The following is a 25912-nucleotide window of genomic DNA, read 5'->3' as shown; positions in this document are numbered from 1 at the left end:
TCATAGAAAATTCCCTGACATACTCACTTTTATTTGAAGGCAATTGATACATGTGTCAGCCTTCACAGTGGCAGCATGGTGTGGGAAACAGATGGTCCCTTCAGTAACTGGGACCCAGTCATGTGGGGTTTTCTAGGACAAACACTTGGAACTCTTCCAGGAAATGTACTTGGAATCAAAACTATCTCATTAGTGATCACATGACATCCGTGCATCAGCAGCGGTGAAAGTAACTTAAAATGTCTTAAAGGTACTGTCCTGTTGCAACCCGGGTCCCTGCCAGCTCTTTAAATAGCTCCCTGCTGGCTTTTGCCGCAGCTGGGCATCAGGATGTGCCCGCTTCCTTTCACCTCTGTGCATCAGATAACATTTGGGAAGCACTTGGTTAATTTTGACCCACCTTTAATGAGATCATGTTCTCTGTGAAACAAATGGGAGAGGAGAATGGGACTATGATGTGCCCTTTGAGTCCCGCCAGTGTAGATCTTAAGAAGACTGCCCTTGCCAATAGCGCTGGGGCCCACAGGTACCTGATTAAACCCACTCATCGCTGTGTTTGTGGTTATGCGCCTTTCTGAGTCTGGAAGGTGGCAGTTTGCCTTTTCATAGCAATGCCACCGTCCAGCTATTGAAATGCCCTGCGACGAACAAGTACTCATAACATCTCCCTCAGAAATAGCCTCTTAGTTCAAAGGTTGTGCAAAATAAATATAATTAACTTTGTAGGCCTTTACATATCCCTATTGAATAGGAAGTGTGACACCCTGAGCGCTGCGAAAAGATTCAGCTTTATTTCCTGGATCCAGTCATCTGAGCTGGGTCTGGCTTTGGAACATTAATACCCCTGCATGACATGGGTCAGCGAATGTTCATTCCAGAGGCTACTGTTACAGGAAGGTGTAGCTAACACACAGACTTCGCAGGAACCTGGGCCAATGAGCTAGTGTCCGTGTTTCTCTGTGGGAGAAGGAAAAAAAAGCAAGAAATGGTTTTTACTTTGAAACACACTTATTTTACATGCAGGACACCAAACCAAGTGCCGAGCACTTAGGAGAGCTGAGCTGATCCTCTGCTGGTGTAAATCAGCATCTCTCCATGAGCATGAAGGGAACGGCGCTGATCTACACCAGATGCGGTTCTAAATGAAATTATGCTTTGCAGAGAAGCTTTTTACTATGCCACAGGTAGATTATAACTCTAACTCTTATATTTGGGGGAAGGAGGGCTAAAGAACTTGTGAAACTTATGTGAGTGACTTGCAATTTGGGGGAATCCCACTCACATCCTCCACTTTATAATCCGCGAATATCCACTGTGCTCTTTTCAGCACCACATGTCTGCTTAACGCGGCATTGCAAACCTGATCCCAAAGCTGCATGGAGACTAGAACGCTGCATTTTTCCCTATACAGCTGCTATTGCCCGCTCCCCTCCCCGTCCTGGACTCCCAATGTAATGGTTATATGAGATCCAAGCCTTTTTCAATGCATGTTTGTTTCTATAGGTCCACAGACAGTGTTCCTGATTAGGCACCGCTTGGCATGCCAGAGAAACGTCACAGCTTAAGCACCTGGGACGAATCTGGCAGGGAGATGGATCTGACACTACACGTTTACAGCTCTGTTTTGCAGGCACTCTCCCTTTTCTCAGCCAGTGCACTGCTGACTGGAATAACTTCCCCTTCAGCAACATGTGCTGAGCGGTGGAGAAAGATTTGAGAGGTGTTTTTCCTGGGTTTGATTTCTGGGAGGGGGAAGAGGTGAAGTTATTTTTGGAAAGGAGGGGGAAATAACAAAAGTTTAAAGAGAGTTTCCCAGCAGGTTCCAAAGAGAGAGCTCCGTGTCCTGAAGGAGAAGCATTTCCTTGCGAGATTGCTGTAATACTTTGGAGTAAAATGCCCCATGCACGTCCCAGGACCCAAAGTCCAATCCCAGAGGTGACATGGGACTCTGGGCTCAAGGAGATGAATGAGACCTGGAAGGGAGCGATTGCCTGCCTAGGAGTAGCCGTCTTCTTCGTGATGACCATTGGGATTATCTACTGGCAAGTGGTGGACCAGCCAAACAAGAACTGGATCCTGAGAGGGAGCATCAGTGGTCTCGTCTGGGAGCGGAGGTCTCCCTCCCTCATCCTGCAGACGCTGAGCGAGGAGAAGACCCTGGTGGAGATCACAGTGGGCAACTTCCCAGACATGGAGCAGCCCTTTGTGAAGAACTTGTGCTGGCTGAACAAGACTGAGTTCTGCTATACCTGGGATGCGATGGCGGATTTGGCCATCTCCCTCGAACCTGGGCCCTCCATCAGCACAGAGTGCTACAGCATCAGCTGGACTCCTCTACACTGCAAGGTGACACTAAAGGTAATGGGGCTTGATTTAGTTATAAAGCAGATGTGTGATTTTATTCATACAGCCTTGTGCTTTCTAGGCCAGATCCTCCGCTGGTATAAATCAGCCTGTCTTCAGTGAAGTCAATGGAGCCATACCAGAGGAGGATCTGGCCCTATGTATTTATTAAACTAAAATCCAAAAGATTAACGTTTAGCTTGTCCTGCTGACAGGGCTGGTAGAGAGAGGGAGATCTAGTGTGTGTGTTAATTTTTGTGGGAGGCACCAGGATCACACAATGAGGGTGTGATCATACAAAATCCTAGCCTGATGGGTGCTCTGGGTGTTGTCACCATTAAAAATACACTAACAATGCTCAATTGGTCAACTCTTGCTACCTCCTTACGGTGATGCGGTGTTAACTAGAGGGCAGGAAAGTCATATTTAGCTAGTGACTGAATACACATATGTGCACATGCAAAATGACAATGGGGCTTGAAACCAAAAAGTCAGGAAAAAAAGGGATTCCTAAACACACTTGCAATAGATTTCGTCCAGTGGTCCCTGGTGGGAGTGTGGCATCACCCTCCTTCCTCTGCTTGTAACTACAAGGAACTTTTGTAAAATTAATATCCACTGAAAATCTGCACTGGCTCTGAAAATCCTGTGGCTGTACCAAGTTTCAGAAGTTGCTTCTCTGTTAAAAGTTGAGAAACTTCCCTTAGTTTGTGTGATGTTCTTGCAACTTGCACAGCATGTAAGTGTGTCTTATTAAACTTTATTTAGGCAAGGGAAGACCAAGTCAGCTTGTCTGTATCTGAGCACAGCGCTTTCCTTTTCCTTGAAACCTTTTCAGGTGTCAGCGCTGAGAAGACTGATAAAAATCTGATATTTGTTTCTTAATCTGTACATTGTCTAGCTAGAGACCTCTCTGCCAGCTGAACAGTAATTCCACATTTAAAACAAACTTTGTTTTGGAGTAATTATTTGAACGTGATCAGCAGATGCATGATGTGGTTTGATTTGTTTCAGATCTGTAATGGCAAGGTAATGGGTAGGATAGAGTTGATCATTTTCCAAATAAAAATAAAAACCGGTTGGAAAATATGATGTGGGGAAAGTCAGAAATGGTGAGTGGGCCAGAGTTTCGACTGGTAGAAATCAGCTACTGAAGTCAGTCAAGCTATGCTGATTTACGTCAGCAGAGGGTTTCTATTTTAATACACCAGGCCAAATTTTTCCAACTTAATGAAATATCCAACTTGAGGGCAGGAGTGATTTTGCCCTATTTCTCAACAGTATTTGTTCCTCACTAGCACCCAGATTTAAAAAAAAAATTACTTTGTAGTTAAAGCATTACAGAATTCAGAGATTCAGAAATTTTGCTTGACATTTAGTATCTAACAAGACCCCATAAGGACCTGAGCCAAGAATACGCATGTCATATGCTCAGGAGACAGTGAATAATTATGCTGGTATAGATTTGAATCAGTCAGAATAAGACAGGATTCCGACACACCCAAAAATTAGAAAGCAGGAGCCGGATCCTTCACAATGCCGAGAGCCCCCATGTCCTGCTGATGGTGAAATTGCTCAGCCATTTTCAGGTTCAAATCCAGGTGCAAAACTAACTTGTAGGAATAAAGCCGGTCAGAGAAGAGAAAATGGAATGGCAATAAAAGGCTTTTCAGAAACAATCCAGCCAAATTAGTTGGCTGTAGATGGCCCTTTATCAAAAGGCGGAATAAATTATAAAAGTTGTTGCTGGTTGATTGGCTTTTATAGTGGTACTAAATATCTGCCTCAGATTGTCTCCAGGAGCTTAGTTTACATCAGGTAACAAAAATAAACACACAGACAGTTAAAGCCATTTATTGATGCACTGTATGACACCAAGGCTATGTCTAGACTGCAAGCCTCTTTCAAAAGATGCTTTTTCGAAAGATACTTTCGAAAAAGCCTCTTTCGAAAGAGAGCGTCTAGACTGCACACGGAACTTTCGAAAAAGCAAGCCGCTTTTTCGAAAGAAAGCAGCTAGTGAGTCTGGATGCTCTCTTTCTAAAAAGCCTGTTTGCTTTCAAGAACGCCTTTTTTCGAAAGAGCACTTTCGAAAAAAGGCATTCTTCCTCGTGGAATTAGGTTTACCGCTGTCGAAAAAAAAGCCGCATTCTTTCGATTTAATTTCGAAAGAACGCGGCTGCAGTCTAGACGCAGGTGAAGTTTTTTCGAAAAAAGGCTACTTTTTTCGAAAAAACCCCTGAGTCTGGACACAGCCCAAGAAATCCTCCCTCCAAGCTGAGCAATAGAAACAGTCTGGTGACAAATGATTCTGTCTTGTGTTGACTGCATTCCATAGTGACACATACAGACCAGGTCGTAGGTGAGTCATGGTAGCGCCTAAGAAGTGCTCTGCCCCACCCCTCCCCCCACCGTACTTGATACCTTTGCCAAAATTTTGATTGCTATCATGCCCCCTCCCTGTTCCTCTGTGTCCCTCCCTGCACCCCTCCTTTCCCCGCAGGCACCAATTGCCGATGGGACCGATCCGCAGTTAGTGTCAGCATGACTCCATTGATTTATTTGGTTTGCACTAGGTAAGGATCAGCCCCAAGTATGTTAAAGTAATTTATGGCTGGTTTGGAGCCACAGTTGTTTGGTGATAGTGCCTGTTTTTCATGTATTCAGCTGTTCTTTTGTAAAGCCAAATATCTGATTTCCCTCCTGGTACCCCAATTCTGTATGAATCACTGCACAGAGTTAGGAGTGGGAGTCTTTTTTTTTTTTTAATTTGTTAAGTAGTTGAGGCCATAAGTGGGACTAGCTGCTAATGCTTAAACAGCCAGAAATCCTCATTCCCTCTTGAAATATGTCTGGGCCTTCACGGAGGCACCTAAGAGGCCTTGTTCTAATTGCCAGAGAATTTGAAGTCATGTGGGAGGTTAAGTCTTGCTGATCCTACTGCTTGGCAAAGAGGGAAGGTTTAGAAAGAGCCGAGGCGACAAGAGCATTTGAACCGAAATAATATAATTGATTGTATTTAAGTGGTTTAGGAAACCAAGTGGGGAGGTGGGGAAAGCCGTGTAACTCTTCATACTTCCCAGGTTTGTCTTTATTTTGTATTATGGAGGGGTAGTTATTTGTTGGCTCCTTTGAAAAATATTCTTAGAAGGTTTTTTTGGGGTGGGTCATTGTGTCACCAAACAAGTTGGCATGGAATCTCAAAAATTCTTCTGCTTGTCTTGCTGAGAAGAGGTTCCACTGATTGTACCAAGGTCCCCCAATACAATCTTTGGGAGGCAACCTCATTGGAGACTCTCTAGTTAAGTGTGGAGACTCATGTTTTACACTTGATTGACTGTATTTTTTTTAAGTGCCATGCAACAAATTCTGAAAACTGAATTTTCATAATATTTAGAAGCTTTTGCAAAGGAAATATTTTAAAACTATCCCTTCTCGAATTTCCTGCTGGCAACCTGACGAGTCTGTTATATTGCCTTCCTGAAACTAAAGAACCAATCACCATACACTCAAATTCTCTCTCGCACTCTCACACACACAATGTTCAAATAACACTATTTAGGTTGCTGTGTTAAGAATGATTAGGAAAACCGACTCCTTGGGCATCCAATCTGTGCTCAGAATAAGGCAGGATCCTAGCAAAATAATGGTATGATTTTGTAAAGACCATACCATAATGAATACTTGGTTGTGGACTGTGTTTGTAATCCTAAATCTGGCACTTCCTACCTTTCAGGTGTTTGATTCTTTAACATAAATAACATTATGCCTTCCAAGCATAAGGTGGGTGAAGTGAAGGTCTCTCACCAACAAAAGTTGGTTCAGTAAAAGATATGACCTCACCTACTAGTCTGTCTCCTATCCTGGGACCATCATGGATATATCACTATATACATCCTTTTAAAGCAGCTTTTTGTGTGTAATTTGTGTGATTGGGGTGGTGAAACTAATAGCAGATTCTGTAATGTGCAACTCTAACAACTCCCCAAATCTTGGATCATTGCAGGATCTGACTCCCAAGCCTTTAGCTAGATGAGCTATAGGACCAACCTTAGTGAGTGGTGGAAGAAGGCTGTTTTCCAGGGGAGAAAGGTGGGAAGGAATTGGACTGCTGAATCCAGGACTGCTTCCAGGACCGAACCCATTCCAGCCTGTCTCTTGCTCTCCCCAACCCCCAGAGTGTGGGGAGCCACATCTCGCCTCTGGAATGGATTGTTGGTGTCTGGTGCATTGTGTAAGATTTGGAAGTGGGGGAGTTGCCATGTCTCTCTCTCTCTCTCTCTCTCTCTCCCACTGCCTAGTATTTAAGGGAGCTTCTGCTCTATGCGGTGCCCTGAGATGCAAAGGCGTGTGTGTAAATCAGCCACGTGTTGGTTCCAGGGACTTGTAGGTGTAGCACTTGAGAGTCTGTTCAGAGAATATAGACCCATTGCCCAGGAATTTAGTCAGCAGAAGCCAATGTAATCCAGGACTAAAGCTAGCTCCTTTGTCTTTCACTGGAGAGGCCAAGCAGCATGAAGGAGACTGTGCTTTGATGAGTTCTTCTGGTTATGAAATGAAACAGCCAGCAGTGTATTTCATATGAAGCATGCAGAGTTGTGCTTACCCCCTGCTAAAGTCCTGAAACAAGCCTGGCCTGCTATGTTGTAGCATTTTGGATGAGGGGGAGAAACAGGAGAGACTTTCAAGTTCTGAGAAAGAAAGTCCTTTTCAAGTCAGGGATTAAAATGAGGGCAGTAAGTGGCCAACTTTAGGATTATCTTCAGAGATATTTATTGTAAGATGTCTGCCTGGAAACCTTATGGGAAAGCCTATGTTACGCTGAACCTGGCTTACATAATTACTGGATTGATGGAGAGCCAAATTCTCTGCTTTCGTACATTGATGTAGCCCCATTGAATCTGGTGCTGCCCTTATGGGAAAGAAGCTTCTAATGGTATCCCTGTGTGTGGCAAATATGGGGCCTGTTCCCATTAAAGTTACTGGGTTGCTCCCACTGACTTGCATAGAAGCAGGAGTAAATCCAGTTAGCTGTGTGGAGCCTCGAGAAACATGTTCCAGGGAAGGATGGCTAACTTGACGTGTTCAGCTGTGTGGTCACATGGACTGTGACAGCATTAATCGCTGGGATATCTTAAAATACGGCGATAGAATATAATGCTGGCTATTGTCAGCAGCGGTGGTGGGCCAAATCCTGCCTACACGTGCGCCACTGCAGATATGGAGTAGCTCACTAGGTGTCACTGGAGTTCCTCGAGACTTAAGATCATGTACCTGAGGGCAGAATTTGTCCTGATGTCTTCCCAACCCTTGGAATCCAGGGCCGGCCCAGGAGCAAGCCCATTCTACACTGGCTCTTGCTGTCACCAGCCCCCAGAACGAAGGGAACTCCTGCCCCACGTCTTGCCTCTGGAATGGATGGTTGGCATCTGGTGCATTGTGTAAGATTTGGAAGTGGGGCTGCTGCCACGTCTCTCTCTCTCTCTCTCCTGCTGCCGAGTATTTAAGGGAGCTTCTGCTCCAGAATGAAAGGTGCCATACACTGAAGGTGTAGCTCAGCATCCTTGGCTACTCCTCATTTACTAGAAGCAGAACTGAAATCAGACTCAGTCATTTTCATTCTTGCACCCACAAATGTCGCTAGTATCTAGGAATAAATGTCAGTCCCCTCTATGAATGGAAGATGGGAGAATATGTGGTCTCGAGACCAATGATGTTCTCATACATCTGAAAGGGAAAACAGGCAGCCAGCAGGTTTGAGAGCATGCTATTATAAGACAGGGATGTTTAATACAAGTTGAACCTCTCTAGTCTGGCACCCTCGGGACCTGACTGGTGCTGAACCAGAGAATTTGCTGGACCACGGGAGGTCACTATTGTCTAGCAGCAGTACCAACACTTCCACTGTTTACTGGGCTCTTAGAAGACATTTAGGGGTAAATTAGAGCTAAATAAGAGCACAGAACACGGAGAGCCAGGATGGTGGTTGCAAACAAACTTTATGGGACTGCGGGAAACTTGGCCACACCCATGATAAGCAGACATCTGGCTAACTAAAAGCATGCCAGACCATGGATGTTGTTGGACCAGAGTGTGCCGGACTAGAGAGGGTCAACCTGCAGAGAAAGGATTCTCCAGAGTGTTTCTTTTCCCCACAGGAAAGAGCTCAGCTGGGATATTAATGCTTTTTATCTCGCTCAAACCCCTTTTCTTCATTGAAAGGTTTTATATTAATGCTTCACTCCATATGTACTGAGTGTATCCCGGAGTCTGATTGCAGCTGGTGTAGACATACCAGAAGTAGCTTTAATCTAGTTAGCTCAAGAACCGGAGCAATGGAACCGCAGCATTGTAGGTTTCAGCGCAGGCTAACCAGTCAATTAACCAGGGTTCTGACCAGGCTTGTGTGTTTGAATATGTTGCTGAACAAGGGCTATGTGTAGTAATACACCCACACCGCCTATTATAATGCGACAGGGTGGGGAGAGATGGTGATAATGGATGGCAGTATGTTATGCTATAAAGGAACATAAGAATGCCAGATCAGACCAGTGAGCTGACTAGTCCAGTAATCTCTTTCTCAGACTTGTCAGCACCAGCTGCTGCAGAGAAAGGTACAAGAAACTGCTGGAGGCAGTTATGGGATAACCTGCCCCCATCAAATGGGGATTCTAACACCCTGCCCCATAGCACCCCACTCCCCAAAGTTGGTTTATGCCCTGAAGCAAGTGGGTTTGTGTCCTGTCTGACCCTGTGTGTGTTATTCACTACTGTAACCTTGGACAGTCTTGTTGTGATTATACATGTATTATCCTGCTAAGCTCTTGGCCTCAGTGGTCATTTTGTTGTAGTGAATTCCACACATTGTGTGTTGTATAAATAATATTTCCTTTTCACTGTTTGGAATTTGTCATTTTCCACAGTCAGTGCCTGTCCACGTGAAGGGTTCTACTGGTGGCATGTGTTTGGGATGGCTGTATTGGTTAGATATATTGTTCAGAAACTGTTTTAGAAATATTTTCTCCGTGCTTTGTTTCAAACATAGGCACCATTTTCCATATCCTATCACAGTAAATTCATTATGTTGTGACTCTCTGGCAGTGGATTATTGCAAAATGCAAGAAAGAGTATTTGAGAAATAACTCACAGGCAGATCACAATGGCCAAGACAGCCCACTGGATAAAGTACATCTGTACTATTTTCTACCTCACTGTTTCGTTTAATGATTGTTTTATAAAGAACATTACTGGAAGGTTAGAAAAAGCTAGACGGGGGAATAGAACATAACCAAAGCTGAATGGTTGTTTTTCGTCTTTAACACACAGCTCATCTAGAACTGCCCTCAGTGGTTTTACTGCTTTTTGTGGTCCCCCTCCTCCTTTGGGATGGTTTACGCACAGCTTTTCTTTTCCCCATCTAGTCCCTTCCCTGCCCATGTTCTTTATGTTTAAACATGGCCCATGTTAAATAAATTAGAACTGGTTTACCTGATAGGTATGAAACCATCCTTAATTCCCCATTAACAACTAGCGGAAACATAAAATCATAGAATCCTAGATCTGGAAGGGTCCTCAAGCAGTAATTAAGTCCAGATCCCCGCCCTCATGGCAGGACCTACCGCCATCTAGATCAGGGGTGGCCAACCAGTTAGAGCTGAAGAGCCAAAATAGCTGTGGACAGAGTGCAAAGAGCCCAGCATTATATATTTATTTTTATCTGTCTATCTATAGATAGATATAGTACACAAAATGTAGTGATAAAAATAACATTACAGGACATTTTGGACAAAAACCAATAAAAAGGTCTCTGGTCACTTAAAAAATTCACAGCCAATCAATAGATCTTCAGAGAACTTGACAAAAAACAAACATCAAATAAAAAAAAACTCTTAAAAATACAGAAATATTCTCACACTTAAAGAAAAAAAAAAGCATCCCCATGATGTATTTTAAATTTAACACTACTGCCCTATTATGTCCTGTGAGTTTTTTAAAATTAAACTGAACTGAGAAGTAAATTAGCACAATCTGAAGTGCTTGTTTCACTCCAGCTTGTTGATCTCTGGTTTGGTTTCCTCATTTTTTTTTACTTATAAAGATTATGGCTTTTTATAGTTCTAAAAATTCAGGTCTGTCCCAGGCTGCAAATATGAGAGGTTCAAAAACAATAAGGGAGAGACTCATATCTCAGAATAATTGCTTCAGCCTGGCAAACAATAGCCTTTGAATTGTCTTTAAAGAAACACAGTGTAAACCAGGTACATGCTGATTCGTTTTTTGTCCTGGAATTTAAATATGACCTCTGTGTTGGCTGCCTTATTCTGCATCCATGAAGACTTTGAGATTATGGTGCTTCAGCCCTCCACTCTAACCCCATCCCTTTCCTCTCCCCCATAGCCAGGCACCCCCAGCCTGTTCTAACGCAATGCCCTCCCCTCCTGCAGAACCAGGCACCCTCAGCCTCCTGCTCTAACCCAATGCACCCACCTCTCCCCCAGAGCCAGGCACGCTCAGCCCTCCGCTCTAACCCAATGAACCCACCCCTCCCCCAGAGCCAGGGACCCTCAGCCCCCCTCCTGACCCTCAGCCCCCCTCCCAACCCTCGCTCTAACCCAATCCCCCTCTTCTCCCCCAAAGCCAGGTCCCCCTCCCAAACTAATGCCTGGGTCTCACTGGAGCCGCCACGCGCTTCTCCCTCCGGGCGCTGGGGCACGTGTGAAGAGCAGCCTGCTGTGAGCAGTCTGGGCATGTGACTCAGAACTAGCAAGAGCAACATTTCTTTGAGCAAAGAGCCACATGCGGCTCGAGAACTGTGAGTTGGCCACCCCTGGTCTAGCTCATCCCTGCCAGGTGTCTGTCTAATCTTCTCTTAAATATCTCCAGTGTTGGAGAGTCCACAGCCTCCCCAGGCAATTTATTCTAGTGCTTAACCACCCTGGGTATGTCTACACTAGAGCACTAATTCGAACTAATTTAATTCGAATTAGTTAATTCGAACTAAGCTAATTTGAACTAGTGCATCTAGACCTAAAAACTAGTTCGAATTAGCATTTTGCTAATTCGAACTAGCATGTCCACATTGAGTGGACCCTGAACCGAGGTTAAGGCTGGCCAGAAGCAGTGCTGGCAGGGCATCAGGTTAGGTCTTAGAGCGTGGAGCTGCTGCCTCAGGCTAGCCGAGGGCTGTGCTTAACGGGACCCGATCCCCACCCCGGACAGACAGTTCTCAGGGGTTCCCCGCTTGCAAAGCAGTCCTGGCTTGGAGTGTTCTGAGTGCCCACACTCGGCACATCACAGCACTCGGCCATCAGCCCGGCTGCACTTGCCGCAGGCTGCCATCCGGGGAGGGGGGGGATCAATCGGGGGGCTGCAGGAGAGCTTCCACCCCAAGGAGCCCACAGAGCCACCCCAGTCCTCCCCATTGGGGGCTCGTACCCCATTCCTCCCTCACCTCCTTCCACTTACCCCTCCCTAACCCCCCCTTCCTGATGTACAAAATAAAGGACACGTGTGTTCAAAAATAGAAACTCTCTTTATTGAACAAAACTGGGGGAGACTGGGAAAAGGAGGTGGGAGAGGGGAAGAGAGAGGGTGGGAGAGGGGAGGGCAACTAAAATGATCAGGGGTTTGGAACAGGTCCCATATGAAGAGAGGCTAAAGAAACTGGGACTTTTCAGCTTAGAAAAGAGGAGACTGAGGGGGGATATGATAGAGGTCTATAAAAGCACGAGTGGTGTGTAGAGGGTGCATAAAGAAAAGTTCTTCATTAGTTCCCATAATAGAAGGACTAGAGGACACCAAATGAAATGAATGGGTATCAGGCTTCAAACTAATAACAGAAAGTTCTTCTTCACAAAGCAAATAGTCAACCTGTGGAACTCCTTGCTGCAGGAGGCGGTGAAGGCTAGAACTAGAACAGGTTTAAAGAGAAGTTAGATAAATTCATGGAGGTTGGGTCCATGGAGTGCTATTAGCCAGGGAGTAGAAGTGGTGTCTCTGGTCTCTGTTTGTGGAAGGCTGGAGATGGATGGCACGAGACAAATGGCTTGGTCACTGTCTTCAGTCCATCCCCTCCGGGGTCCCTAGTGTTGGCCGCTGGGCTAGATGGACCTTTGGTCTGACCCAGTACGGCCATTCTAAGCTCAGGGCTCAGGGTCGGGGGTCTCACTGGACCACCCTGATTTTCATGCAAACCTGCTCCTGGGTGGCCAGGCTGGCAGCTATCCTGCCCTAGATGGCCACTTTCCTGTGCCTAGTGCAGAGGTCGTGGATGAGGTCCACGATGTCTGCACTAGACCAGGTGGGCGTCCTCCTCTTGCGGACCTGGGCAGGCTCCCGGGAGCCGCTAGCCTGGTCCTGGGAAGAGGCGGAAGGCTGGGTGGCAGCGGGTGGCTGGTTCATGCCGTGCCAGTTGCAGGGTCTGGTGACTGGGTGCTGGTAGGCTTGCACCTGGCACGGGCACCGTAGCCAGACCGTGCCCCTTTAAGGGCTCTGGAGCTGGGAGGGGGGCAGAAGAGTTTCCCTGGTGGTGCCCAGAGTGTCCACCAGGAAAAGCTGGGGAGGGCTAGCCTCCCACTAGTTTGAATTAAGGGGCTACACAGCCCTTAATTCGAACTACTTAATTCGAACTAGGCATTAGTCCTCGTAGAATGAGGTTTACCGAGTTCAAATTAAGTGCTCCGCTAGTTCGAATTAAGTTCGAACTAGCGGTTTGCCTGTGTAGCACCTATCAAAGTTAATTCGAACTAACGTCTGTTAGTTCGAATTAACTTTGTAGTGTAGACATACCCCCTGAGAATTAGGAATTTTTTCTAGTGTTTCTAGAGGGGTTCCCCTAAGGCTTGGTTCTCAGCCCAGTGCTAACTCATTATTTTTTGTCAGTGGTCTGGAACAAAATATCAAATGATTGCTGATAAAGTGTATAGCTGACACAGCCTGGTAAAGAGGGGTGACCTGGATTGCTTAATAAAGGGGTGTAATCAAATGTGCACTATTATAGTGAGGTGCAAGATCATGCCTCTGGGAGCAAAATATGTAGGCCATGCTTGCAGGGTGAGGGACAGCATTCTGGAAAGCAATGACTTTGAAAAAGTATGGCTGGCACGGGATTGAGGGGGGAATGTGTATGATCAACTGAGCATAAGGAGTGAATACCGAATAAGGAGTTGGAAGGTGGTGTTGTCACTGTGTGGGGCTCTGGTGAGACCACCCTTGTTATGTGGTATTCAGTTCCAACATCACCATTTTAAATAGCATATTGGAACACTGGAGAGAGTTTAGAGACATGCTAAAAGAATGGCTTGTGGTCTATAAAATGTTCCTTATGATGAGAGAGACTTAAGACAAATAGACTGAGAGTATCAAAGAGAAGGTTACCAGGTGACTTGATCTGCACAGGGAAAAGAGGTCTGGTTCTACAGGGCTCTTTAATCTAGTAGACAAATGCATAACAGCTGGAAAGTGAAGTCAGCAAAGTTCAAGCTGGAAATAAGATGCACATTTTTAGCAGTGAAGGTAATTAACCGTTGGAACAGATTACCCAGGAATGTAGTAAAATTCTCCATCGTTTGGCAACTTTAAGTCAAGACTGGATAGCTGTCTAAAAGGCACATTCTAATTCAACCACAAGTTACTGGGCTCAGGGAAGGAACCCCTGGGTCAAAATCTATATGGCCCATGCACATGCTTGGTCCTGTGAGGGATGGTGGTCTTGCAGTGGCTGGAGCACTCACACACCATCCCCCAGTATGGTTACAAGTCTGTGGGCTGGCAGGAACATGTAGTGCAGATCTGGGGAACCTTTTTTTAGGTCAGGGGCCGCTGACCCACAGCAAAATCAGTTGGGGCCGCACACAAGTGAGAAGCAAAAAAACAAACAGACCCTCATTAACATGGTCCCTGACTGAGAAGAAAGACGCTCCCCACATTCCCCTCACACACCAGAGCCTGGGGGCCTGGGCTAGTAGATTTTGTGTGCTCCAGCCCTGCAGGAGGAAATGGGGGGGGCAGAGCTCCAGTGCGGGCTCCCCAGTGCTGGGGTGGGAGCCCCAAGCCTCAGGGGCTGGATCCAGGAAAGCCAGGGGCACATCCCGCACTTGGGCCTTAGGTTCTCCACCCCTGATTTAGTGGCTCAGGTCTGTGGACTGCTCTTACGGAAGCCCAGGCCGTCCTTTCTCTGCCACACTGGGGCTGGCAGTCCAGGTGTTCAGCAAAGGCCAGGGCATCGCCAAGACTCTCTTTCCGTCATTTCCTAGCCTACCCTCTGTCTCCCTAGCAGCCTAGTGATTGTCTGGTGATTGCCTTGCAATGCCCACTCCACTGAGAGGGGTCTGGAGGTGCATCCCCCTCATGCACAGGCAAGGGCTCTACTGTGTCTCCCCTGGCAGTCTGCAGCTCCAAATGGAGGTCTGCTCCAGATGGCACCGAACTCCTTCTGTGTCCCCTACAGGAGCGACCCGAGCAGCTCTGCTCCCTTGCACTGAGCTCCCTGACTGAGCTGTGCTGTGCCAGTGACAGGTCAGTCGTAGAGATCCCCACATGCCTGTCCCTTGGTGAGCTGAAATGCCACCGAGCCAGCTTTCCTGCCCTCTGGGACACCCTGCTTGCTGAGTCAGGCTCTCTGGCCTCTCCAGCACGGGCATCGAGATGAGGCCCCAGCCCACAGCTGCGTCATACAGACACTGAGATCCTCCCAGCTCAGGAAATGGGGAGTATGGAGGCGCACAGCAGGAAGATCCTATAAAGAGCTGATAGGCAGGCACCAGAGGGGGCATGTAACTGGCCACGGTCAGTCCATGCCAGCAGTCTTGCACACCCACTCCCATCATCTGTCACTGGACCTGTCCCCAATTCACCACTGGTGGGTGGGCAGCTGGTGAGCAAGGATCTGGTCAGCAGTGGGACCCACCAGTACTGATGGGAGGGCAGAGAGAAAATACAGGGCAGTTGGCCCATTTTTTAAAATGTAGGGTCACCTTCAGGGGAACTTATATACAGGACTGGGGGGCTGGAGCGCGGGTTCCCCAATGCTGGGGGAAGCCCTGAGCTTTGGGGGACAGATCCAGACAAGCTGGGGGCTGCATCCAGGCCTCGAGCTTGAGGTCCCCCACCCTTAGAGATGCATCCTTTTAAAAGGTCATGCTTTTTTTTTAGTTCTGTCTCATGATTATTGAATATTTGGGCAGCCAATGGTAACACTGGAATAAATAACATTGTGCACTTGGAGAACAGTCTGCCTCAAAGCACTGGGAGAACATTTACTTGTTAATCCTCATAGCACATTAGGAAAATGTGGTCATTATTCTGGGAGATGCCACTGGGGAAGCTTGAAAGAAAGAGATTCTGACTTTTCAAAGACCCTCTTAGTGAGTCACTGGCTCAATGTTCCTAGCTCAATCCATTTAAACCTGTTCCCTTGCAAAATACATTGTGTATAGAGTCCTCTCCTACTTCTTTATTATCCGATGTGTTATCCTATATACCGGTCCCTGAACCAAAGAGTTTTCTATCTTTATTTTTAACAGAGTTCTGTGCTTGATTGCAGGATTGTTTTTCAATGACTAATGTCTCCTGGTACGGAGGAGCAAGCATCAAAGCCCAACGCTGGCCTTTGAACACTGTGAATACAAAGTCCCAGTCATTTGTTATCAGCAACCTTCCCCAAAATCCCTCTGGCTATGGACCTGTCTTAGAAAAATACTTTTTGGGATCAACAGGTAAGAAAATTTTCCTTGCTGTGATTTCTCATGGTTGTTGACACACACTAATAGGGCCTTGTCTACAGTGACATGTTTTGTCGCCAAAACCTGCCTTTTGGCAACCAGTGAGCGTGTTTATGCTGCATTTTGACTTTTCTCAGGAAAAACACTCAGTTTTGGTGACAAAAAAACTTCTACCCCTGCAAGAGACTTTTGTCTTTTCCTGGCCAGTGTGGAGTCTGCTGTTTGTTATATCAAGAGAACTGGCTTCTGCCAGTATCCCACAATTCCTTTCCTGATGAATGTGCTCAGTGTTTTGTGATCTCTGTTGGCTTGCAGGCATGAGCCCCTCCCTTTTCAAATCTCCTGGAAGTGTCTGACAGCTGAGTGAGCTGCTGTTTGGGGAACAAACAAAGAACAAATCATTGGAATGCACCTGTTCTGCTGCTGCAGAGGAAGGGCTGTACAGACAGCTGTGCTGCTTTCACATTCCCCAGCACAGAGAACTCACAAAGCTACGAGGGAATCCCAAGAAGCGCAGGGATCAGCTCTGCTTTCCCACAACTCTGCTTTGTGGGATGCTAACCCCCATAGTTTTGCTCTGTCTATAGAGTACTAGCAATGTGGCCTTAAAATGTCGACACTGAGAGGCAGAAAAACTAGTTTGACCAGTTTTCAGTTTTGGCAACATTTGCACTTTTGTTGCCAATCTCTCCCAGTGTAGCCATAGCCTAGCTAGCCCCACAGCTTTGGTGGTATACTTTTAGTGATGTTGACCTGGAGGAACAATTTGTATTCTCCTGTAGTGGAATTTGAACCAAAGAATTTGTGACTCAGAGGTTGAAGTGCTACCAATATGCAGTTCTCCATGGATCTGCCAGTGTCTATGAGCAAGTAACTAATGAGCCAGATTGAATGCCTTGTCTTTTCTCTGCCCTGCTACTTCACACCGTGTTAATTGGAAACATTAACTGCTGCAAGAGGTAACTGGATTTTGAAAAGGACTGACTAGACACATGTTAGGACACTGATAGATCTAATAGTTATGCAAATTAAAACAATGAAGGATAATCATATCTCGCATCTGCGGGTGTGAGGTGATCATCTGGAAGATCTCAATTCCAAAATACAACACTGCACAACTGGTTAGGAGTTTTACCCATCCTCTGAAGCGCCAAAAGTAAGATATCCGACTACACATGCCAGGGATCTGCCCTGGCAGAAAATCTTTTATTGATTCTTTGCGGTGCGGGCTGACCTGACAATGCCATTCACAGAGGGCAACCCAGAGAGACAGGTCTGGAAAAGCCCTTGGCAGCTAGCGCTATGTACCATTGCCAGACTCATGGCGTGTGTGTTTGGGTCTTTAGTGGCATAGGTTACTGAAGGTCATGGATAACTAGTTCAGTTGCAGAATCTATTGTGCAAATTCTTCTTTCATTCATGCAGAGACCTGGCCGAACAGATGAAACGATGCCTCAGGAGGATGTGCATGGCAACTCAGGGGAGGCTTTTCCCATCAGTCTTAAGCATAATTCCTTAAACGTCTTTCCTCCAGCGCCGCGTCTCCATAGCCTCACATCTTAGGTGTATGGTGACGTCTGTGCAGAGCAGGTGTGCTGCCGTTCTGACCACAGGGTACATTGGAATATGAACGTGTACCCCCTGTACACGGTCAACCCTCACAGTTACATGCAGCTCCCCTCCTCCTCTGCTGCCTATGTCGCAGAGGCAGTGGGAGGGGAGGGAGGCAGGAGCCAGTGCACATGGAGAGCTGGCTTTTAAGCTGGCTCCCTGTGCATTCTGGCTCCCACAGAGCCACCTTGCACCCCTCCCCCCCTGCTGCTGCCTCCCACAGGCTCCCCGTGAGCCGGCTTCCTGTGAGCTTCAGTTCCCGCGGAACCACCCCTGCTGCTGCAAGTACCAGCTCCTGCCTGCCCCCTATCCCCCCACGTGTAAAATTTCAGCAGTTGCACATCCCTAATCTCCAGTGGCTGTTGAAGGTGGGATGGGACCAGGTGATCCCACCTGGGTAAGCAGAACATCTCCAGTATATACACATGTACGAGTTCTGATTAAGCCAGCACACTAAAACTAGCCGTGGGAGTGGGGTGGTTACCTGCTCCTCCTCCATGCCTGTCTCTGCCAATTGACAACCTACACACAGCTGGACGTGTCATTTGAGGAGTAGATCTGGAATGCCAGATGCAGCTGCAGCTACATGCAGCCTTCTAGCTGGCTTGCAATCCCTCCTGATCAGCCTGACTGTCTTTCTGCTCTTACTCCTCTGCCTTCCTGTTCCTTCCCTCATTCCTGCAGCTGCCAGCTGTAGCCCATGACATGTCCTTTCTGCCCCTGCAGCTGGGGTACCAGTCATCTAACCTCACCAGCTTGCACAAATTCCTCCGACAGTCCCCAACCCTCAAAACTCTTGCATTTTTTTAAAATTCAGGAACGAAGAGAATTCTAAAATGTGAAGGGCTGGGTTGTGTCTTTTGGCCTCGACATGAGGAAGAGCTTCCTGTGTATGCGGCATCCACCCAAAAGTAACCCTGGGAGACCTTGTGACTTGAGTGACAATCCTTTCCTGCCAGTGGGTGGTGGGTGAAGGTCCAGCTGAGAAAGCAAAGCCCCAGACCCGACCCTTCTGCCTGAGGCCACACCCCTTCCACAAATTCTCCCCCTGTGGAGCAAAGCCTGGTGCCCACCCAGGGTTACTCCCCCTAGCCCACACTTAGTGTCCCCTGTCCCAGCAGGTGGCATGGCTCACCCTTCCCAGGTGGCCAGAACCCCTGGGGCAGACACGCAGCAGCCTGATCCTTCCTGGCCAGCTGGAGAGCTGGGCAGTTGTGTCATGGCCCCAACCCTCCTGGGCAGCCAGAGAGCTGCACTCCCTTGGGGTATGTCTACACTACAGTGCTAATTCGAACTAACTTAGTTCGAATTAGTTAATTTGAACTAACGCGTCTAGAACTAAAAACTAGTTCGAATTAGCGTTTTGCTAATTCGAACTAGCATGTCCACATTAAGTGGACCCTGAACAGGGCTTAAGGATGGCCGGAAGCAGTGCCGGCAGGGCATCAGAGGAAGACTTAGAGCGTGGAGATGCTGTCTCAGGCTAGCCGAGGGCTGCGCTTAAAGGGACCCGACCCCCACCCCGGACAGACAGTTCTCAGGGGTGCCCTGCTTGCAAACCAGTCCTGGCTTGGAGTGCCCGGAGTGCCCACACTGGGCACATCACAGCACTTGGCCATCAGACCGGCTGCACTTGCCGCAGGCTGCCATCTGGGGAGAGGGGGCAATTGGGGGGCTGCAGGAGAGCTTCCAACCCCAGAAGCCCGCAGAGCCAGCCCAGTCCTCCCCATCGGGGGCTCGTGCCCCATTCCTCCCTCACCTCCTTCCACTTACCCTTCCCTAGCCCCCCTTCCTGATGTACAAAATAAAGGACAATTGTGTTCAAAAATGGAATCTGTCTTTATTGAACAAAACTGGGGGAGACTGGGAAAAGGAGGTGGGAGAGGGGAAGAGAGAGGGTGGGAGAGGGGAGGGCAACTAAAATGATCAGGGGTTGGGAACAGGTCCCATATGAAGAGAGGCTAAAGAGACTGGGACTTTTCAGCTTAGAAAAGAGGAGACAGAGGGGGGACAGGATAGAGGTCTCTAAAAGCAGGAGTTGGGTGGAGAGGGTGCATACAGAAAAGTTCTTCATTAGTTCCCATAAAGAAGGACTAGAGGACACCAAAGGAAAGGAATGGGTAGCAGGTTTCAAACTAGTAACAGAAAGTTGTTCTTCACAAAGCAAAGAGTCAACCTGTGGAACTCCTTGCTGCAGGAGGCTGTGAAGGCTAGAACTAGAACAGAGTTTAAAGGGACGTGAGATCAAGTCATGGAGGTTGGGTCCATGGAGTGGTATTAGCCAGGAGGTAGGAGTGGTGTCCCTGCCCAAGGTTTGTGGAAGGCTGGAGAGGGATGGCACGAGACAAATGGCTTGGTCACTGTCTTTGGTCCATCCCCTCCAAGGTCCCTAGGGTTGGCCGCTGTCAGCAGACAGGCTACTGGGCTAGATGGACCTTTGGTCTGACCCAGGACGGCCATTGTAAGCTCAGGGCTCAGGGTTGGGGGTCTCAGTGGACCCCCTTGATTTTCATGCACACCTGCTCCTGGGTGGCCAGGCTGGCAGCTCTCCTGCCCTAGCCGGCCACTTTCCTGTGCCTAGTGCGGAGATCGTGGACGACGTCCACAATGTCCGCACTAGCCCAGGCGGGTGCCCGCCTCTTGCGGTCCCGGGCAAGCTCCCGGGAGCCGCCAGCCTGGTCCCGGGAAGAGGGGGAGGGCTGGGGGGCATCGGGTGTCTGGCTCGAGCCATGCCAGGTGCAGGGTCTGCTGGCTGGGTGCTGGCAGGCTTGCACCTGGCACGGGCACTGTAGCCAGCCCGTGCCCCTTTAAGGGGCCTGGGGACGGGAGGAGGGCAATAGAGTTTCCCTGGTGTTGGCCAGAGTGGCCACCAGGGAAACCTGGGGAGGGCTAGCCTCCCACTAGTTCGAATTAAGGGGCTACACAGCCCTTAATTCGAACTAGCTAGTTCGAACTAGGCTTAATCCTCGTAAAATGAGGTTTTCCTAGTTCGAACTAAGCACTCCGCTAGTTCGAATTAAGTTCGAACTAGCGGAGCGCTAGTGTAGCGCCTATGAAAGTTAGTTCGAATTAACGTCCGTTAGTTCAAACTAACTCTGCAGTGTAGACATACCCTTACTGTAGCCCCTGCCCTCCTGGGCATAGGGTTGTCAGGTGTCTTGTTTTTGCCTGGGCAGTTTGGTATTTTGGCCTTCTGTCTGGTTAAAAAAACAACAACAGTGAATACCGGACATATTACATGTCTGGTATTTTTTGTTCTCCTCGGACGGCTGTTTTCATCTGCGGGGGGGAGGGCCGGAGGGGCGGAGGGAGAGCGAAGAGTGTAGTAATTTAAAGGTGCAGCAACCTCTTTTTTTTTTCCCCTTAACCAATTTTTTCTTGCCTGTTTGGGATTTTTTGTGAAGGTATCTGGCAACCCTAGCTAGGCAGCCGTTGGGGAGTGTAGGCAGTTTTGGGAAGGCAATGTCTCTCCTTACCTATGTTATCTGCTGCCCATGTTTCTGCTCCTAGAAGACAGGCAGCTGTAAGGGGTGTGCGGCATCCCTTACAGCTGCCATCAGGTGCCGCGTGCATGGCTCCCACAGCGCCGGCCCGCCCGCATCCCTGCGGAGCCGGCCAGCAACGTCCTTTCCCCCCACGGCCGTGGGGCCCTACACGGCCCGGCGCGTGCGCGTGGACTGGGCCACGCTTGCACCATGTGGCCCGGGGGCGGGCCCCGGGCTGCGCGCCAGCAGCCGTAGCCAGGCCGTGCATGCGCCATGAACCCCAGAGGTGGGCCTGCGCTCCCTAGAGGGGTGGGCCTGCGCTCCCTAGAGGGGTGGGCCTGCTCCCCAAGGGCAGGCCTGCGCATGCGCCGCACACCCAGGGGCGTAGCCCAGGGCACCAGAATGCGTCGGGCCGGCCCTGGTTCAGTCCGCTCCCATGCCCTGAATTCTGGGGTGAGGAGCGGGGGGAGAGGCATGTGTAGTCCTGCCTGGGTTTAAATCATTCTGTGTCTCTCAACTCCTGGTGTTACTCTGCCACAGGGAACCTATATCCAATTCAAATTTTAACCCTCTATTTCAGTTGGCTCTCCCAGCCCCCTGGTCAACACCTTTGCTAGGTACCTGTGTTAATCCCTTAGTCACCGGGTGCCGGTCAGCCCTCCCCCTGTTCATGACAATCCCCAATAAAGTCATGGCCAAAAACAGCCCTGCATTGTGCTCTCATGCAAGAATCAGGGAGATAAAAGAAGGGTGAAGAGGAGGTTTAGCTTCACATGGGAGACTTCAACTATCCAGACATCTGTTGGGAAACTAACACAGCAGGACACTATGTAGGAAAGATAAAAAGTATGGCAGGATACCGCCTTGGATCAACTGGGAGATCTTATATGATCTAAAAATCAAAAAGGTGTCATATAAAAAGTGGAAACTAGGTCAAATTACAAAGGATGAATATAAGCAGACAACACAGATATGCAGGGGCAAGATTAGAAAGGCAAAGACACAAAAAGAGCTAAATCTAGCTAAAGGCATGAAGGGTAACAAGAAGATGTTCTATAAGTATATTAGCAGGAAGAGGAAGACCAAGGACAGGGTATGCCCATTCCTCAGTGAAAAGGGAGAAACAATAACAGGAACCTTGGAAATGGCAGAGGTGCTTAATGACTTCTTTGTTTTGGTTTTCACCAGGAAGATGGATGGTCACAGGATGCCTAATGTAGTGAATGCTAGTGGAAATGGGGTAGGTTAAGAAGTTAAAATAAAAGAACAAGTTAAAAATTACTTAGGAAAGTTAGATGTCTGTAAGTTCCTGATGAAATGCATCCTAGAATACTCAAGGAGCTGGCTGATAGAGGAGGTATCTCAGCCTTTAGCTATCATCTTTGAAAAATCATGTAAGTCAGGAGAGATTCCAGAAGACTGGAAAAGGGCAAATATAGTGCCCATGTCTAAAAAAGGAAATAAGAACAACCCAGGAAACTACAGACCAGTCAGTTTTACTTCTGTGCCAGGGAAGATAATGGAGCAAGTTAATAAGGAATTCATCTGCAAACATCTGGAAGAAAATAAGGTGATAGGTAACAACCAGTATGGATTTCTAAAGAACAAATCATGTCAAACCAATCCAATAGCTTTCTTTAATAGGATATCAAGTCTTGTGGATAAGGGAGAAGTGGTGGATGTGATATACCAGACTTTAGTAAGACATTTGACACAGTCTCGCATGACCTTTTTATCATGGCTTGGGAGGTGAGAGGGGGTAAAGACTGGGGCATCAGCAGGATGTGTGTGTGCTGGCGATTCAGGGGGACACCACAGATAAGGATTTCAGTTGCGGGGGCAGAGGCGGAGGGAGTGCTGGGACTTCAAGGGGCACTGTGGACTACGGCAACAGCTCACTTTTTTATTATGTGTTGTGGGGGACCCCCAAAATATTCCTATGTAGGACCCCCTATGGGCTAGCACCACCTCTGGGCTAATCTATTTCCTCTTCTCCCCAGACACACATTTTGTCAGAATACTTTAATAAAAGAAAGTTTTACCTACTTTTACAGTGAACAATGCAGTTTTGTTTCCATGGAGACTTTCAGAGAACTAGTAACGGATACATTGTATCGACTTTAAGGCAAAGTTTAGGGCTAGTTTGGAGAATTTTCTTTGGTCCTTCCCTGTGTGCCCTTCATGGGGTCTGCTACACCTCTAAGCATCCAACCACACTGTCACATGCTGAAAGAGTAAAAAAGTTGAGATGTTTTACGAAAGTTATTTAAAGTGAAAACACTTTGAACTTGGAGCTCTCTGACTTATGTGGTGCGAGGCCAGTAACTGCAGTTGTGGACAAGACAGTGATGGCTGGCTCTTGGTGCTCTCCATTAATGGGCATCTTTGGGTACAGGAAAAACTAATCAGTGCTAGAGGAATTAATTTATGTTCTACAAAGGCAACTTCCCCGCCTTTTGATATTCATGTTTCCACATTACATGCTATGAATGAGACACATCCAGCCTGACTTAATTAGCTTTATTAATACTGGCCCTACAGTTGACAGGTAACTTCTTTTGCTGATATATATGCCCTGGATTCTGTAATTTGTATTCCAACTTATCTGATGAAGTGGGTTTTACCCACAAAAATGTATGACCTAATGAATACGTTAGACTCTAAAGTCCCACAGGACTGCTCGTTGTTTTTAAAGTTGCATACTAAAACAGCTACCCCTCTGAGATGTTAATTAGTGCTAGCAAGATGATGTTCATGTTGTGATTGCCATTCTCCTGGTAGTAATTCATTTCCCCTTCACTGGCTGGGAAGGTCAGTCTGCTTGAGATGGCTGGTGACTTAAAATGCATACAGCCCCCATGACCTTGATTTCACAACTGACTGTACTTTATTCCATCTCCTCTTCTTCGGACCTGTGGGCAAATCCAGAGTGCAGTGCACTCTAGGTACAAGGCACCATGGTGACCAGCCTGGGGGTAATTTGGAGAGTTCCTCTTTAGTCCGTGATTTCTGTCAGGATGTTCATTTGTACAGCCACAGGCAAAAAGAGGAGGAAACTTGAGGCAAATCTTGGGGATTCCAGAATATTTTAGAAGAGAACCGAGGGTTCATGAGGGGAGAATTGGGGTGTTTGGGTGTCAGAGGGGAGGAGGGGAGGGAGGGTATCTGAGATGGGGATGTTCCCTGACTTTAATGCTTCCTCTTGTCTCCAAAGGGGTGACAGTGACAGTTGCACCAGACATCCCCATCTCCCTCTCAGTGGAGAGCAACAAGCACTTCTGTCTTGAGAGCCCTTCCAGTATAGATATGGTCCCCCTACAGTACATGGTGTGCATCAGTCCAAACCTCACGTCTGCCCACCAAGAAGTGGGGAGCCAGCTCTCAGAGCAGGAGAGGAGGCTGCCAAACACTGACATACTAGGGTAAGAGAAAAATCTTCCCGTTCCAGAGGGCACCAAACGCCAATCCAATGGCAGCGACCCTTGGTCCCTATCAAACTGGAGTGGGTTTCCACCAGTAACAAAAACTTTGGATCCCATTACCTTGTGCCATCCAATCCCATCGCCCCCCTGTTCCCCCGGTGAATGCTAAGCAAGAGACGTAATGAAAACATTTCCATTTCTACTGACGTTCAATAACATCTCCATTAATCAATTGGTTCAAAAGCTAGGATGCAAAAGTCCTGTTCACCAGGGTTGACTATTCCCCTTCTTTCTGCATTCACTACTCACCTGATGCTCCAGTTGGATTTAGACTATACACTATAGTGCCCAGCTGGGAGAGACTAGACGTAATAAATATCTGGTATGATCAAGTAAGCCTCCTTTTTTTTTTAAATCTCCCCCGATGCAGGTTTCCAGTCTGGAGGCATTTCAAAGCAGCGGATTCTGCTGCTAAAACTGAGCGAGGATTAAGGTCTTTCTACAACAGGCTGAAAAGACATAATCTCGGGGATGGACTAATTGCACTCAGCGAACATTCCACAATGTTACTTTCCGGTGAGGTATGTGTATTCATGCCGGGGTGGGCAAACTGGGGAGCTGCTTAGGAAAGTCCAGCATAAAGGTAAAGGGGGATTTGCTGCTCTGGAGCAGGAAATGGGCCATTTTTGATATAGAAACCTGATGCCTCCAGAGATCTACTTTAGGAGATAGGGCAGAGAGGGCTACCTCTTCCACCCCCAAAAGGTCCCACCCCTAAAGGTAAGAAGTGGTGACCAGCGCATGGTTTGATTGATGGTTGAACGCAATGAAACTTATAAACCCTTGAAAAGGTTGCATGCAGGAGAATGGGAGAGGATTTGATATGGTTTGGATGTTCTCTTGTGGCTGGCTGTCCCATCTCTATGGCATACAATAGAGCTGGATAAAAGCTTTCAAATAATTTTTTAAATTGGAAAATCAATTTGTACAAAAACAAGAAACCTCATGGATTTTCTATGGGGAAAAAAATGAAAATGACAGACTTTCAGTTTTGGCTTCTCCCTCCCTCCCCTTCTTTCCACCACCTGCTTTTTTAGTGACAAAATGATGGGGGGAAGAGAGCAAAAAGGGGAAAGGAGACAATTAAAAAACAAAGAATAAACAAAAAAATTGAAACCTGAAAAATGAAAAATATTTTGAGGTTTTCAAACTTTTTATCATTTTTGGTTCTGGTAATTTGCATGTCACGTAATGATCACGTTAAAGAGTGGGTTAAGTGTTGTATATACTTTTATGTATAAATCTAATCTTAAGAATAATAATAGTTGCT

General features: G+C 47.4%; 1 protein-coding gene across 1 annotated transcript in view; it reads left to right on the top strand.

Moving 5' to 3' along the window:
* The first annotated feature begins 947 nt into the window (after nt 1-947).
* Nucleotides 948-25912, top strand: part of LOC102449468 (SITS-binding protein-like) — a 64635-nt gene continuing 39670 nt past the window's right edge. Inside the window, exons 1-4 of the mRNA XM_014577823.4 lie at nt 948-2358; nt 15887-16058; nt 24375-24582; nt 25013-25163. Coding sequence (XP_014433309.3) covers nt 1894-2358; nt 15887-16058; nt 24375-24582; nt 25013-25163 — 996 coding nt within the window. The 5' untranslated portion in view covers nt 948-1893. The remainder of the gene's footprint in view (nt 2359-15886; nt 16059-24374; nt 24583-25012; nt 25164-25912) is intronic.

This window comes from Pelodiscus sinensis, chromosome 5 (genome assembly GCF_052426305.1).
Source record: "Pelodiscus sinensis isolate ZL-2025 chromosome 5, ASM5242630v1, whole genome shotgun sequence".
Lineage (NCBI taxonomy): Eukaryota > Metazoa > Chordata > Testudines > Trionychidae > Pelodiscus > Pelodiscus sinensis.
The sequence above is the reverse complement of the archived record's forward strand: the minus strand, read 5'-3'. Positions and strand labels throughout refer to the sequence as shown.